This window comes from Esox lucius, chromosome 24, assembly GCF_011004845.1.
Source record: "Esox lucius isolate fEsoLuc1 chromosome 24, fEsoLuc1.pri, whole genome shotgun sequence".
Taxonomy (NCBI): domain Eukaryota; kingdom Metazoa; phylum Chordata; class Actinopteri; order Esociformes; family Esocidae; genus Esox; species Esox lucius.
Window position 1 is genome coordinate 18,846,917 of NC_047592.1, and position 17,314 is coordinate 18,864,230.

Consider the following 17,314-nt stretch of genomic DNA (forward strand, 5'->3'; position numbering starts at 1 on the left):
CCCAAACACGTGAAGAAAATTCATATAATCGTTATTTTTTTATTTGAGGCTATGAGAGTCCATTGTAAAACATTCTCCCCCGACACCATTTTCATATCTGGTGACCCCATATGGGGTCACAACCCCTAGTTTGGGAACTTCTGATTTAGGTTGTTAGTGCACACAGGTAGGCAGCCATGCCATCTGGTGGTTGAAAACAAATATTATTAAAAAAACAAATCGACATTGTGAAATGACAGGCAATTACATCAAAACATTTGGTTTACTGTATAATACAGTGTCACTGGACACCCCAGTCTCAGCCCCAAGGTTTTATGCTGCTTAGTTATTGTTCAGAGGGAGTAGGGTCAGTTCTCCTTCTCCACTGTAAATCCTTGTGCTTTCCAAATTTCTCTCCTGGTCCATTTAAAATTAGGAGGACATGAGGTCTTGGCCCACACCTCCGGAGTACCAGGCTAAAAAGACTTGTTGTTGTCCCTGTCCTAAATCTTCCTGGTTGTGTTGCAGATCAAGAAGATATCTGACGATTCCAGCTGCCACTCTGCTGACCCCTCCCAGATTGTTCCTGTCCTTGTTCATCTGGTCATGCTTCTGACCTTGATTAGGTTTTATTGACTCTGGACAAAGCCCACATGCATTTATTAATTATTACAACTTATACTCTTAGAATGTTCACCTGGCACAGCCAGAAGAGGTCACCCTTCCAAGCCTGGTTCCTGTCTAGGTTTCTTCCTAAATCTCAGCACCATTTAGGGATTTCTTCCTAGCCACTGTGCATCAACAGTGTTGTTGTTTTCTCCTTGGGATTTCAGGCTGGGTGTTTTGCAAAAGCCTTTTGTAACAACTGCTGATGTAAAAAGGGCTTTATAAATACATTTGATTGATTGATAGATTGATAATAATTCACTTCTATTATTAAGTATAATTCATTTACAAAAATTTGATTAAATCATTTGAATTTCATATCCAACAAGTCAAAGATGATACATGTCAATAGATTTACAAAACTACTGTACAATAACTAATAAAAAAAATAGTCTCTAGCTACAAGTAGAATAATAAAAATATTGTATCAGTTGACAGCATAGTATGATAGAAATCCTTCATGTATAAGGCATTATTGTGTGTGTGGTCCATATGTGACTGGGTGTGTGATGTCTGTGTCACATTTCGGTGTTTACAGGGAGAGTGTGGTTACAAAAACCACATCCATGTTCCCTGGTTGTTCCTGTTCCTCAACTGATTGTGTTCATCTCCCTCAAGGACCTGCAACATGTCAACACATAGAGTTTGTTAGGACATACTTAGATATACTCTAATATCAGACCATTAGTTCCATTCCCTTTAACAGATTTGATCTAGTCTTACTATGGACTGGGAATGTCTTTACTGGAGAATAAACTGATTCTGACTCTGGCAGGGTTGTTGATTCTGTTGTAGATGGGAATTAAACAGAGGAAGAATGTATTTGTTTCATACAGGATATTATCCAACTGTTCAATATGGGATAAAGAGGTATGAGGTTATAAATGGGGAAAGATTACCATTGTTTTTAGGTCAATCTCAGAATAGATTACATCAACTGACAATGGAAATGTACAGTAAAATAATCAAGTCAATTAGCATATTGTTTCTTCTTTGTCCACAACTACAGAAACACAAATTAAAATGTGACTGACAGTCAACTTGTAGAATATGTCTTACCTGCAGTTTTCACTGTCTTCATCTCAGAGTAGACTGTATTTTTATTTGGATCAGCTGGCTTTTCTGAATAGAAGCGAATAATTTGTTTTTGTTATTCAGATTTAATTGTGTGACAACAATATTAAATTATGGTACTGTTGAATCACCTCTCCTTTTCTTGTCCAACTTCTTTAGTTGAATCTTGTCATACTTCACATCACCTGACCCATCAGCAGCAGAAACACCAGCAGAATCTGATACATGAAACAGTAACACTCATTTAATTAAGGATTTAGTCTGCAATTCTGGCCACTGGTTGTTAATGTGGCGCTGATGAGGTTCCTAAATAACTGTGTTACAGTATGTCATGTATATGACGATTTGAGCCCCATGTCATAAAAACCAATGGCTTTTAAATGTGGAATTTCATGGATAACTGAGATTTTACTTAAATACTATGTATATATTCTATATAAACATATTCAAGGTCCAGGTCAAAATTGGCGTTATTAAATTTATACCTGTCATATTAAATCTAAATCTAGAGCAACTATAAGTGTTAGGAAAGTGAATATCCACATAGTTTACTAACGTTACACATTTATAACAAACTACTGTGTGTATATATATATATATATATATATATATATATATATATATATATATATATACACACAGAATCTCACAAAAGTGAGCACACTGCTTACATTTTTGCAAATATTTGATTACATCTTTTCATATGACAACACTGAAGAAATGACACTTTGCTACAATGTAAAGTAGTGAGTGTACAACTTTAACAGTGTAAATTTGATGTCCCCTCAAAATAACTCAGCAAACAGCGATTCATGTCTAAACCGCTGGTAACAAAAGTGAGTACACCCCTAAGTGAAAAAGTCCAAATTGGGCCTGAAGTGTCAATATTTTGTGTGGCCACCATTATTTTCCAGTACTGCCTCAACCCTCTTGGACATGGAGTTCACCAGAGCTTCACAGGTTGCCACTCGAATTACAACATCACAGAGCTGGTGGATGTTAGAGACCTTATGATCCGCCACCTATATATATATATATATATATTGTGGGGAAAAGCAAACTGAAAAACATCACATTACAGTTTACCATTATCATTGTTGTCTGGGTGATGGATCAGATGGTAGATGTTTAAATTTCCTGTTGGGCAAAGGAGAGAAAGTATTGGAATCGTCTCAGCTTTCCTAAAGACATAGACTTCTATAACATGTAATACAGAGTGGGTGGTTAAGAGACAGAGTCTGAAGTTAAAGTTAGAGACTGACCATACTACTGACCTGTATACCCAGCATCAGGAGACTGACCATACTACTGACCTGTATACCCAGCATCAGGAGACTGACCATACTACTGACCTGTATACCCAGCATCAGGAGCCTGAATCTGGGTAGATCCTTGGTCCTGTTGGGGGTCCTGGTTGGTGCTCTGGGGATGGATGGGCCTACAGGGAGAGAGACATTAATGAAGAACACAGACAATATGGTACTGTATGTAACATTGGTTAAAGACAGGTGTACTCACCGGAATATTCTGTTACCACAGGAACCTGTACAGAGAAATAGACATTATTAAAGCAGGTTGTTTTTGTTTTGAACCGCAATTATTAAGAGTTGCTAATCTTATCACCTGAAAACTTAGTGAATGGTAAAAGTCTCACAAAGTCTTTATTTACCTCGACACAGCAGGACCAAGAAGATGGTCAGTAGAACAGCAGCAACAACCAGACCCACAACCACTCCTACTAGGACTGATGTAGAGGATACAGGAACTATGACAGGAGAGAGAACAGCACAACACCATGAGATTCAGAATAAAGTCACTGTAAATAAAATAAATAAAGGATGGGACATATTTCATTATGCTTTGGATACAGAATGTACATTTGGGTTTAGAAAACCTGCAGGACTGCAAAGACTATCCTTATGTAACACCTGCTCCTCATGATGTTGTGTAACACCTGCTCCTCATGATGTTGTGTAACACCTGCTCCTCATGATGTTGTGTAACACCTGCTCCTCATGATGTTGTGTGACACCTGCTCCTCATGATGTTGTGTAAAACCTGCTCCTCATGACATTGTGTAACACCTGCTCCTCATGATGTTGTGTAACACCTGCTCCTCATGATGTTGTGTAACACCTGTTCTTCTCCAGTGCTCCACCTCATCGGTGTACTAACCACCAGCAGGAGACTGATGTCAGAGACACACCCCACGGACACACCTGCTCCCAATCACCTATTTAGTTCTGTATATAAATGTTGTTTGTGATGTTTAATGTATGGATTGTTGTTTCTTTGTTGGAGAACCGTGTGGGTTTCTATAAATGAGACTAATCCTAAAGCTGCATTATCGTTGTGTTGTTTTCCTTTTTGCCTCATCAGTTTCACACTCAACCCTCACACTTCACAATATAGTAAATGTAATGTGATCATGAACAATTTCTCACATCTCACTGTCATCCAGCTTTCAGGAGATTCTATTTGATCTGATTTACATTTATAGAAACCTTTATCTGACTTAGATACTGTAGGGATGGTCATCTCTCGTGTGGTCTCATTACTGATGAGTACTCCATCTTTGTAGAAATCAGCCTTGGGGTTAGTGTGTGGTTGATTTCTATGTGTACATAGAAGAGTCACAGAGTCTCCTTCAGTCACAGGATGGGCTGGACTCACCAAAGTGACATTACCAGCTGTGTAACATAATATATTTATAATACTGTCAATCTGGAATCAACACTTATTCACTGGCTTCAGAGCTTCCATCATTCAGTTACAGAATAAAATAATATCTCCTATCAGAATACTAAAATGACTGCCTCATGGACCTACCAGACACTGTGATGTTGACAGCATTTCTGTACTGTCCTGATCCAGACTCACACCAGTACACTCCACTGTCCCCTGTGTATGTGGAGGTGATGGTACATGTGGACCCTGTTATTGATCCCCAGTTAGGGGAACACCCTGACTCCACTCCTGTCTCTGTGTATCTCATCAGTCTCCATCCAGTAGAGTTCCCCTTCAGATCAAAGGTCAGTGAGAGAGACTTTGATGTAAAGTGTTGAGTTCTGTTGGGACTTATTCTGAGAGACACTGAAGACTGCACATCTGAACAAAGACAGACAGAGTCAAACCTTTCATCGCTCATTTTGTACACATGGGGGTAACCTAAATAAGGGCTCTACAGAGTAGGACTTGTCCAATAGAGAGGGTAACCCAGCTCTGTAGGGAACAGTCTTGTACCAGGAGAACCTCCAGCCTGTAGACGACTCTTTAACTTCACAGTTCAGAGTCACTGAGTCTCCAGGGTTCATCCACTGAGGAGAGATACTCAGGACAGCCTGATCTAAGAGGAGACGGGACAAGTATCAAACTGTCAATCTCACAAAGTATTCAAGTATGCTTAGTAAAAGTAATAATATGGCTGTTTGAGGGGATTTATTAAGTGAGAAATCAAAGTTTAATTGATTTAGCCCCTTACATTTTGAAAATCTGGCCTATGGTTTAAAGATAGTTGAATATTCTCATGGGAAATGGGGATCCAGGAAATGTGTTGATATTTCATATATGTCACACAATGTTGTGTCTGGTAATTTTGTCCAGACACAGCATTTGATCATCAAGTAACCAAATAGTTATGCCCCAATTCAGTCAGGAAATAGCAACATATTTTGTGAAGGAGAAACCAGACCGCTGTTATGTTTCTAAAAGGGAAGAGACGAACTGAGTGAGTGAGAACTTCATTAATTTGTAACATAATTATTGTGACAACTGCGACCTCTGCTGGTTCACCTCCCCCTGCAGTGGGCGGGCCCCTGCGGTCGACGTCACCGGCTTTCTGACACCACCGTCTCATCATACATTTCACCTGTGTCTCGTTTAATGCACATGTTCCTCATCATCGCTGTTTCCCCCAGTATATATGTTCCCTCTGCTCCCCCTGTCTTTGTGTGTAATTGTCTCTAGCTACTATAAGAGCTGTACGACGCTTTGTTAAAGCTTATGCTATATACTTTCGCTGGGATACAATTAAACAATCCTTCCACTACGCCTTCTCCGGTTCCTCCTTGCTCCTCTAAACCCCGAAGCCGTGACAGAATTACACACCACCACAAGACAGCAAGGATATGGAGCCACGGGCGAGGTCAGTGTTGCGGAGGCGGTCCAAGTACATTCAACGATGCTGGCCAGCCAAGGCGCTGCAATGGACAACGTCTTAAAAGCGGTACAGCGCCTAGAGCTGAGCCAGCAGACCCCCGCAGCACCGGCCGTTTCTCCGCCGGCCCCTGCCGTGCAGCCAAGCAGCCGCCAGGGGCACTGCATCTTCCCTTGCCCAGGGACTTCGACGGGGCGGCGGACCGCTGCCAGGGATTCCTCCTACAGCTGGACATCGCGCTCCAGGCGATGCACCCTGCGCCGACCGAGGCTCAGAAGATCACCTCGCTCGTCTCCTGCCTGTCCGGAAAAGCCCTGGAGTGGGCCACCGCCGTCTGGAACACCGAGCAGCCCACCCAGGGCAGCTACGCCGAGTTCACCCGCCGCTTCCGAGCCGTGTTCGACCATCCACACGAAGGAAGAGAGGCGGGTGAACGGCTGTTCCACCTACGGCAGGGGACGAGGTCGGCACAGGAGTTCGCACTGGAGTTCCGGACCCTGGAAGCGGGATCAGGGTGGAACGAACGGGCTCAAATCGACCACTACCGTTGCAGCCTTCGCGAGGACGTCCGGAGGGAGCTGGCTTGTCGAGACGTGTCCCTCTCCTTCGATCAGCTGGTTGACATCTCCATCCGTCTCGACAACCTGCTGGCTGCCCAAGGACGTCCCGGAAGAGGCCCGTCCGTTCCACCCTATCAACCATATTAACCCGACACCGCCGTCCCCATGGAATTGGGGGCGGCTGCACTGCCGGGCAGACGTCGGGGAGGACAGGTGCGGAGTGCCTCCAAGGGGAAACGAGGCCGTTCAACTGCACCACACCGCACCTCCCTCCCTGAGTCGAGAGGCGACAGGCATGGTACTTCCGCGTCACCCCAGGTAGCACATGCACATTCACCACTTACCTCTTCCCTCTCTATGTGCACGGTCCCTGTTAGGTTCCCCGGCTTTCCGCTGCTTTCCCGGTGTAAGGCGCTGGTAGACTCAGGCGCAGCTGGGAACTTCATGGATAGGTCTTTTGCCCTGCGGTCACGCATACCCCTCCAGGTCCTCACCACCCCCCTGCCCGTGAGAGCTTTAGACAGCCGGCCACTAGGGTCAGGCCTAGTCACAAGTTGCACTGTTCCCCTCCTCCTGATTACCGACAACCGACACAGCGAAACCATTTCATTTCACGTGATCGACTCACCCACGTTCCCAGTCGTTTTAGGTTTCCCCTGGTTGTCCCTACATGACCCCGTCATCTCCTGGTCTAGTCGACGTCTGTCGGGGTGGTCGCGGAAGTGCCAGGGTAGGTGTTTGGGTGTTTCCGTTGGCTCGACCTCGGTGGAAAGTCCAGACAGTGCTCCCGCCGTGCCCATTGTGCGATAGACCTCGTTGACGGAGCCGCACTCCCGAAGGGTCACGTGTATCCACTGTCCCGCACCGAAACGGAAACCATGGGCGCGTATGTTACGGAAGCGTTGGCACAGGGCTACATTAGGCCCTCCAAGTCACAGGTCTCCTCGAGTTTCTTTTTTGTGAAAAAGAAGGACGGTGGTTTGCGCCCGTGCATAGATTACCGGGCGCTGAACAAGATCACCATCCCGTTCCGCTACCCTCTCCCTTTGATCTCTGCGGAGGTGGAGAAGATGCACGGGGCCCGCTTTTTCACTAAATTAGACCTCAGGAGTGCCTATAACCTGGTGCGTATCCGGGAAGGAGACGAGTGGAAAACGGCCTTTAGTACCACGTCCGGCCATTACGAGTATTTAGTGATGCCGTACGGGTTAATGAATGCTCCTTCAGTCTTCCAGTCCTTCGTTAACGACGTATTCCGGGACTTGTTATGCGAAGGCGTGGTGGTGTATATCGATGACATCTTGATATACACTGCCACCCGCGCCAAGCATGTCTCGTTGGTACGCAGGGTGCTGGCTCGACTGCTGGAGCATGACCTGTACGTTAAAGCCGAGAAGTGTCTGTTTTTCCAGTCGTCTGTGTCCTTCCTGGGTTATCGCTTTTCCAGCACGGGTGTGGCTATGGAGGAGCCTCACATTGACGCCGTGCGTAATTGGCCGACCCCAACCACGGTTAAGGATGTGCAACGTTTCTTAGGCTTCTCTAACTACTACAGGAGGTTTATCCGGGGCTTTAGCCAGGTCGCGGCTCCGATCACCTCCCTTCTGAAGGGGGGGGCGACCCGGTTGCGGTGGACCGTGGAAGCGGAGCGGGCGTTTGTGGAACTGAAACACCGTTTCACCACCGCTCCGGTCCTGGCCCATCCCGACCCGTCGCTCCAGTTCATCGTGGAGGTGGATGCGTCCGATTGTGGGCTCGGTGCCATCCTCTCCCAACGGACGGGGTGTCGTAACACGCTCCGTCCCTGTGCCTTCTTCTCCCAGAAGCTCAGTGCGGCGGAGCGGAACTACGACATAGGTGATCGTGAGCTGCTGGCCGTGGTTCGAGCTCTGTCGGCGTGGAGGCACTGGTTAGAGGGGGCTAAACACCCTTTCCTCGTCTGGACTGACCACCGGAACCTGGAGTACATGCGGGCAGCGAGGAGGCTGACCCCTCGCAAGGCAAGGTGGGCTATGTTCTTCACCCGGTTTGTGTTTACTCTGACCTACAGGCCGGGGAGTAAGAACGTCGGGGCTGACGCGCTGTCCCGCCAGCATGACACGGAGGAGAGGCCAGTGGATGATGCTCCCGTGCTCCCGGAGTCATGCATCGTGGCACCGGTGGTATGGGAACTGGATGCGGACATCGCCAGAGCGCAGCGCGACGAGCCCTCTCCGCCCACATGCCCTGAGGGCCGTACGTATGTGCCGGCGTCTGTCCGCGACCGCCTCATCTACTGGGCGCATACATCTCCCTCCTCCGGTCATCCTGGCATCGGGCCAACAGTGCGCGCCCTGGCCGGTAAGTACTGGTGGCCCACATTAGCCAAGGACGTGAGGGTATACGTCTCTTCCTGCTCGGTGTGCGCCCAGAGTAAGGCACCCCGGCACCTACCTGTGGGCAAGTTGCACCCCTTGCCCATTCCACAACGACCATGGTCCCACCTATCTGTTGATTTTTTGACTGATCTCCCCCCTTCCCAGGGCCATACCACCATCCTGGTCGTTGTGGATCGGTTCTCGAAGTCCTGCCGCCTCTTGCCTCTGCCCAGCCTTCCTACTGCCCTACAGACCGCGGAGGCCCTGTTTACACACGTCTTCCGGCACTATGGGGTGCCCGAGGACATCGTGTCTGACCGGGGTCCCCAATTCACGTCCAGGGTGTGGAAAGCATTTATGCAGCACCTGGGGATCTCGGTCAGCCTGACCTCTGGCTACCATCCCCAGTCCAACGGGCAGGTGGAGCGGGTAAACCAAGAAGTGGGTAGGTTCCTCCGGTCCTACTGCCAGGACCGGCCGGGGGAGTGGGCAGAGTTTCTGCCGTGGGCAGAATATGCACTGAATTCTCTGCACCACTCCTCCACGGGCGTGACGCCATTCCAGTGCGTACTGGGCAACCAGCCGGTCCTGGCGCCCTGGACGCCGAGCCAGACCGGTACCCCTGCGGTGGACGACTGGTTCCGGCCGGCAGCGGGCACATGGGAGGCAGTACAATCCCGCCTCCGGCTCGCTGTCCGCCGTCAAAAGACCTCTGCGGACCGCCACCGCGGGGAGGCCCCGGTGTATCGGCCGGGCGACCGGGCCTGCCCCTCCGCCTGCCCTGCCGGAAGCTGGCCCCGCGGTTTGTGGGGCCCTTTAAAGTCCTGAGGAGAGTCAACGAGGTAACATATCGGTTACGCCTTCCCCCCGACTACCGTATTAACCCCTCGTTCCATGTGTCTCTCCTCAGGCCGGTGGTGGATGGTCCCCTTCAGGGGTGTGAGGTGCGGGAGGTTCCCCCTCCCCCTCTGGACATCGAGGGGGCCCCGGCGTACTCTGTCCGCTCCATCATCGACTCGAGGCGCCGGGAGGGGGGCCTCCAGTACCTCGTGGAGTGGGAGGGGTACGGCCCGGAGGAGCGGAGCTGGGTTCCGGTGAAGGACGTCCTGGCTCCCGTCCTTGTCCGCGACTTCCATCAGCGTCGGCCGGATCGCCTTGCTCCGCGCCCCCCGGGTCGGCCCCGAGGCCGGTGTCGTCGCGCGGCTGGGGCCGCGCGTCAGAGGGGGGTACTGTGACAACTGCGACCTCTGCTGGTTCACCTCCCCCTGCAGCGGGCGGGCCCCAGCGGTCGACGTCACCGGCTTTCTGACACCACCGTCTCATCATACATTTCACCTGTGTCTCGTTTAATGCACCTGTTCCTCATCATCGCTGTTTCCCCCGGTATATATGTTCCCTCTGCTCCCCCTGACTTTGTGTGTAATTGTCTCTAGCTACTAATAGAGCCATACAACGCTTTGTTAAAGCTTATGCTATATACTTTCGCTGGGATACAATTAAACAATCCTTCCACTACGCCTTCTCCGGTTCCTCCTTGCTCCTCTAAACCCCGAAGCCGTGACAGTTATTGAGTTATGAACTGGTGGAATAAATGGCTCAAATCAGAACAAGGAGGAGGTCAAGTTCTCATTTGAGTAATCTTGTTGGCAGGGATCTGTTGGTGTCTAAACTGCCAACTGTGAAGGATATCCTGAGGTAGAGCATCTCCTGGAGGGGGCAAAGTGAAGATGACAGGAGGAACTACCCAGTGGATCAGCTGGTGAGGGACATCTACCCTGGTCTGATTTGTCAGTGGAGCAAAGCTAATGCTCTTTTTAAGCCACCTGTTATCAATGAGAGGGTGACTATCATGTCCAAGCTCAAGGAGGTCTGGAATCAGGCAGTGAAGTTCTCTCTTGGGAAGGGGAAACTTGATTCCAATAGAGAGGTTCATGGTCAAGTTAGACAAGTTATTTGATATTTTGACATGAAAGTGTCAGATTACCAGTTGTGAAGGGGGAGGCTGTGAAGGCTGTGAGATCCAAGCCCACATTAACTGTTTCTGCAGAAGAGAGAACAATTATCTGCCAGAGCATACGAGACAGGTGAGGACATTGGAAAGGCAGCAGGTGGAAAAGAAGGCAGAGAAAAGGAGAAGGAGGGAAATGCTGCAGCAGCAGAGAAGGCAGCCAGGAAAGATATGGGATTGAAGAGAAGTAATGCTGAAGATGAGCTCTTCCCTGAAACTGACCCTGGGTCTGTTGTGGAGATACAAAAAAATAATGATGAGATTCCAAACACTGCCCTTGCTAATGTAAGGTATGGCATAGGGCTGAGGCCAACAACAGCTATAACAACTGCCCCCCTGACTGATGTGGGAATCAGCACAGAAGACAACACAAGTGATTGATAAGAATAAAGTCAAGAGAGCACAGGAGAAGTTGATGAGAGAGCTAGGTGAAGAGTTGGTGGAGAAATGCAGGGAGGAGGGGGGGGTCTCCTACATCCTCTTTGATGGGAGGATTGACCTGACTAATGTGATGATGGAAGATGAGGGCAGTGACCAATCTTTTCCTGCCAAGATCAAAGAAGAACACTATAGTGTTGCTAGAGAGCCTGGAAGTAACTATCTGTTCCACTTTACCCCAGAAAAATCTACTAAACAGTAGTCACATGCTGAGCAGATTGCTAAGGTCTTGTTGGACCGGCTACAAGAGAAGGCTTTTGATAAGATCTTGGGGGCCATTGGAGGAGACTCAACAAATGTCAACACTGGTATGAATGTTGGAGTGATGAGGAAGCTGGAGCTGGCACATCTGGAGTTAAAAAACTCCATCAAAACTCCATCAACACCCTTTTACAAGATAAGAGGGATGGAGGGATCAGGGCTCAGGAGAAGAGGGATGGAGGGATCAGGGCTCAGGAGAAGAGGGATGGAGGGATCAGGGCTCAGGAGAAGAGGGATGGAGGGATCAGGGCTCAGGAGAAGTGGGATGGAGGGATCAGGGCTCAGGAGAAGAGGCATGGGGGGATCAGGGCTCAGGAGAAGAGGGATGGAGGGATCAGGGCTCAGGAGACCAGCAGGGGGCCAAGAATGAATCAAAGAAGGACTTGTGTAACCTGGCAAAGTTCAGGAAGTCAGGAGATTGTTCCTTGTAATTGTTTCCAGTGATATTCATGCAGTTCACTAGTTCATAAATATGTACATTAGATTTGGCTCCATAAATATGAAGGATTTCCTTTATATCTGGGACCCTTGGGGGACTGGGGGGTTTCCCCCCCTTTCACTAATTTTACATTAGGCTATAAACAATATGTAATGTTTATGGACCATCATGAACTTGGCTTCAAATCATTCTAAATAACATCAACTGATATAAACACGCATGAAAATGTATTTATAAAGGTAGTATTTGAGTGATTATGCACAATGAACTAATCATAAAAATAAAAAAAACAGATTTTTTCTATACATAATTTAATTCTGACCACAACAGTCTCGATTCGTTTTTGAAACACAAATGTTTTCTGCAAACACTTATTCTTACACAAATATGCATTGTATCACAATAAATGTGAACAGAACAATGAAATAATTCCCCTTTGTGCAAACTGTCCAATATGCTTTTCACACCCATTCTTCCATTTATCATTGATTACCAGGTGATACCAGGCCACAAACACCCATGTGGAACAGTTCTCCCATTCCAAATACGCAAAGCAGACAATATCTATAATGATCACATTTGTAGTACATTATTTATGATAAATATTTTACTTGATGTTAACATCTAATTTTAGAAAACTGCTGTGCGTTAGCATCTTGTCAGCATTATCAAAAGTATTTGACCGCTGCAGCGTATTTCATGTATTTTGGCTCATCATTTTCTAATTAATAAATCTTTGTGTTAAATCTTCATTCGGACCGAAGCCTCGTCCATCTTCAGAGATTCTGATACACGTTAATTCTTAACAAAACATATCCTTTCTGTACGACACGTTATCGTTGCGCTAGGACAAAATTCTAAAACGTTAGCATCCAAGCTATGACTACAAACTTTAACTTTCCATATTGTATTTCACTCTAGTATACAAACTCATTATGTCCCACCTATTGATTTGCTCAAAAACGTAGCAGAAACCTTCCCCTGATTGGGTAAAATGAATTATTTTGCCTATTAACAGCCTTCCATTGGTCGATTTTGCATTGATGAGGTCACCCATCAGCCCATCCATTGGTCAGGTGCATAAGGGTAAAGCTTGCATTAGGATAGATGACCACGACCAGGAAAGACATGAGCAATCGACCCAGACATGATTTTTTTCTGCTCGACATCAGGAAAACGGTGATGTTAACCGATTCTTGCTGTCATTAACAGTATTAAAGATATTTCATATTAGGTGGATTCAGGAGATCCACGTCCCGATAGTCCGTGAAGGGTTTTAATATATTTAGTGGTTCGAAAGGGTCAAATTGGCAATTTAGAAATACAAAATATTATGTAGATTAAAACAATCCTACCTATAAAATAAACCGATATTTGAATTTCCCAGGAAACAATACATAATTTAGACACCCCTCATGTTAGGATTTCCTTCAGATTCATGTTAGCACCTGAGTATGACTCGTCCTACTACAGCACTATGAGTTACAATTAAGGTGATTAAGTTGACTAAATATTATGACCTTGATTATGTTCTGTTCACGTTAGACAGCAACCAATAACAATACAACATGCTTGGACTCACCAGTAACCTGTATGTGGACTGGTTCACTGTACTGGGTGTAGTAGACAGGGTCTCCTCTCCCAGCTCTACACCTGTACTGTCTTCCATCAGAGACATTGACCTGGCTGAGTGTGTAGGAGGATCCAGAGGTTGTAGCTACTGGTTCAGAGTCTTGTTTGTGTCTGTACCAGTAAAACCTCCATCCAGAAGACTCTACAGTACAGGTCAGTGTCACATTGTCTCCTGTCAAGATGTGCTTTTGGTCTGAACTCAGGGTGGCCTTTGGCTGATTAGCTGTTTGGATTTAAGTGGTATGAGTTGAAAATCGTCTATTCTAACACACAGTACTTCTAACACATCTATGCTACCAACAAACAAGTTAGTGATAGAGTTTTTACAGTGAACTCACCAGTGACACTGATTTTGAGGAAAACACTGCGTTGTGACGACTGGGGACGATCTGTTCTTCTCCCCTGACACTGGTACTGACTCACCTGGTCAGACAGAGTGCTGATGGTTTTAGAAGGTGAACCAGGACTCTGTAGTTGTTTATTTCTGTACCACCTGTATGTCCAGTCTGTGTAGTCTGATATGTCACACTGCAGAGTAACAGACTCTCCAGAGTAGAGGAGACCATGAGGAGAGACACTCACTGAGGCTGTTGGTGGAGCTGTTGAAACACAAATGAAGACAAAGAGTCAGCAAGCCAATATTTCAGATGCATGATCTTTCCTCTGTATACTGTAGTACTGTATTAATGACACTTACAACATAAATAGTGGCACACTGATAATGATTACATGATTTCCTCAAATAATAGCGTTCCATAAAAAGAGACAAGGATATTGTGATATAATTGCATTTATTTTTAATATAATTTAGTTTACCTGTACCACTGATGGGGTTCTATTCTTGATTAATGATTTACAACAGCTTCATTTGTTGTAATACACATGATATTCAAGAGAATTTACCATATCCTAGATTCATTTACATCCATGTAAGATAATTAAAACATGTCTTTTATACTCACCAGTAACCTGTATGTGGACTGGTTCACTGTACTGGGTGTAGTAGACAGGGTCTCCTCTCCCAGCTCTACACCTGTACTGTCCTCCATCAGAGACATTGACCTGGCTGAGTGTGTAGGAGGATCCAGAGGTTGTAGCCACTGGTTCAGAGTCTTGTCTGTGTCTGTACCAGTAAAACCTCCATCCAGAAGACTCTACAGTACAGGTCAGTGTCACACTGTCTCCTGTCAAGATGTCCTTTTGGTCTGAACTCAGGGTGGCCTTTGGCTGATTAGCTGTTTGGATTTAAGTGGTATGAGTTGAAAATCCTCTATACTAACACACAGTACTTCTAACACATCTATGCTACCAACAAACAAGTTAGTGATAGAGTTTTTACAGTGAACTCACCAGTGACACTGATTTTGAGGAAAACACTGCGTTGTGACGACTGGGGACGATCTGTTCTTCTCCCCTGACACTGGTACTGACTCACCTGGTCAGACAGAGTGCTGATGGTTTTAGAAGGTGAACCAGGACTCTGTAGTTGTTTATTTCTGTACCACCTGTATGTCCAGTCTGTGTAGTCTGATATGTCACACTGCAGAGTAACAGACTCTCCAGAGTAGAGGAGACCATGAGGAGAGACACTCACTGAGGCTGTTGGTGGAGCTGTTGAAACACAAATGAAGACAAAGAGTCAGCAAGCCAATATTTCAGATGCATGATCTTTCCTCTGTATACTGTAGTACTGTATTAATGACACTTACAACATAAATAGTGGCACACCGATAATGATTACATGATTTCCTCAAATAATAGCGTTCCATAAAAAGAGACAAGGATATTGTGATATAATTGCATTTATTTTTAATATAATTTAGTTTACCTGTACCACTGATGGGGTTCTATTCTTGATTAATGATTTACAACAGCTTCATTTGTTGTAATACACATGATATTCAAGAGAATTTACCATATCCTAGATTCATTTACATCCATGTAAGATAATTAAAACATGTCTTTTATACTCACCAGTAACCTGTATGTGGACTGGTTCACTGTACTGGGTGTAGTAGACAGGGTCTCCTCTCCCAGCTCTACACCTGTACTGTCCTCCATCAGAGACACTGACCTGGCTGAGTGTGTAGGAGGATCCAGAGGTTGAAGCCACTGGTTCAGAGTCTTGTCTGTGTCTGTACCAGTAAAACCTCCATCCAGAAGACTCTACAGTACAGGTCAGTGTCACACTGTCTCCTGTCAAGATGTCCTTTTGGTCTGAACTCAGGGTGGCCTTTGGCTGATTAGCTGTTTGGATTTAAGTGGTATGAGTTGAAAATCCTCTATACTAACACACAGTACTTCTAACACATCTATGCTACCAACAAACAAGTTAGTGATAGAGTTTTTACAGTGAACTCACCAGTGACACTGATTTTGAGGAAAACACTGCGTTGTGACGACTGGGGACGATCTGTTCTTCTCCCCTGACACTGGTACTGACTCACCTGGTCAGACAGAGTGCTGATGGTTTTAGAAGGTGAACCAGGACTCTGTAGTTGATCCTTTCTGTACCACCAGTATGTCCAGCCTGTGTAGTTTGATATGTCACACTGCAGAGTAACAGACTCTCCAGAGTAGAGGAGACCATGAGGAGAGACACTCACTGAGGCTGTTGGTGGAGCTGTTGAAACACAAATGAAGACAAAGAGTCAGCAAGCCAATATTTCAGATGCATGATCTTTCCTCTGTATACTGTAGTACTGTATTAATGACACTTACAACATAAATAGTGGCACACCGATAATGATTACATGATTTCCTCAAATAATAGCGTTCCATAAAAAGAGACAAGGATATTGTGATATAATTGCATTTATTTTTAATATAATTTAGTTTACCTGTACCACTGATGGGGTTCTATTCTTGATTAATGATTTACAACAGCTTCATTTGTTGTAATACACATGATATTCAAGAGAATTTACCATATCCTAGATTCATTTACATCCATGTAAGATAATTAAAACATGTCTTTTATACTCACCAGTAACCTGTATGTGGACTGGTTCACTGTACTGGGTGTAGTAGACAGGGTCTCCTCTCCCAGCTCTACACCTGTACTGTCCTCCATCAGAGACATTGACCTGGCTGAGTGTGTAGGAGGATCCAGAGGTTGAAGCCACTGGTTCAGAGTCTTGTCTGTGTCTGTACCAGTAAAACCTCCATCCAGAAGACTCTACAGTACAGGTCAGTGTCACACTGTCTCCTGTCAAGATGTCCTTTTGGTCTGAACTCAGGGTGGCCTTTGGCTGATTAGCTGTTTGGATTTAAGTGGTATGAGTTGAAAATCCTCTATACTAACACACAGTACTTCTAACACATCTATGCTACCAACAAACAAGTTAGTGATAGAGTTTTTACAGTGAACTCACCAGTGACACTGATTTTGAGGAAAACACTGCGTTGTGACGACTGGGGACGATCTGTTCTTCTCCCCTGACACTGGTACTGACTCACCTGGTCAGACAGAGTGCTGATGGTTTTAGAAGGTGAACCAGGACTCTGTAGTTGTTTATTTCTGTACCACCTGTATGTCCAGTCTGTGTAGTCTGATATGTCACACTGCAGAGTAACAGACTCTCCAGAGTAGAGGAGACCATGAGGAGAGACACTCACTGAGGCTGTTGGTGGAGCTGTTGAAACACAAATGAAGACAAAGAGTCAGCAAGCCAATATTTCAGATGCATGATCTTTCCTCTGTATACTGTAGTACTGTATTAATGACACTTACAACATAAATAG

General features: G+C 45.9%; 1 protein-coding gene across 1 annotated transcript in view; it reads right to left on the bottom strand.

Annotated features, from left to right (window-relative positions):
- Positions 1 to 1,046: 1,046 nt before the first annotated feature.
- The window catches only part of LOC114830270 (basement membrane-specific heparan sulfate proteoglycan core protein-like), a 68,169-nt gene continuing 51,901 nt past the window's right edge, over positions 1,047 to 17,314 (bottom strand). Inside the window, exons 5-20 of the mRNA XM_034290830.1 lie at positions 16,945 to 17,205; positions 16,557 to 16,829; positions 15,933 to 16,193; positions 15,545 to 15,817; positions 14,921 to 15,181; positions 14,533 to 14,805; positions 13,909 to 14,169; positions 13,521 to 13,793; positions 3,389 to 3,484; positions 3,238 to 3,262; positions 3,072 to 3,157; positions 2,806 to 2,856; positions 1,851 to 1,937; positions 1,705 to 1,767; positions 1,369 to 1,431; positions 1,047 to 1,266 (exon numbers count right to left, since the gene is read on the bottom strand). Coding sequence (XP_034146721.1) covers positions 1,259 to 1,266; positions 1,369 to 1,431; positions 1,705 to 1,767; positions 1,851 to 1,937; positions 2,806 to 2,856; positions 3,072 to 3,157; positions 3,238 to 3,262; positions 3,389 to 3,484; positions 13,521 to 13,793; positions 13,909 to 14,169; positions 14,533 to 14,805; positions 14,921 to 15,181; positions 15,545 to 15,817; positions 15,933 to 16,193; positions 16,557 to 16,829; positions 16,945 to 17,205 — 2,615 coding nt within the window. The 3' untranslated portion in view covers positions 1,047 to 1,258. The remainder of the gene's footprint in view (positions 1,267 to 1,368; positions 1,432 to 1,704; positions 1,768 to 1,850; positions 1,938 to 2,805; positions 2,857 to 3,071; positions 3,158 to 3,237; positions 3,263 to 3,388; positions 3,485 to 13,520; positions 13,794 to 13,908; positions 14,170 to 14,532; positions 14,806 to 14,920; positions 15,182 to 15,544; positions 15,818 to 15,932; positions 16,194 to 16,556; positions 16,830 to 16,944; positions 17,206 to 17,314) is intronic.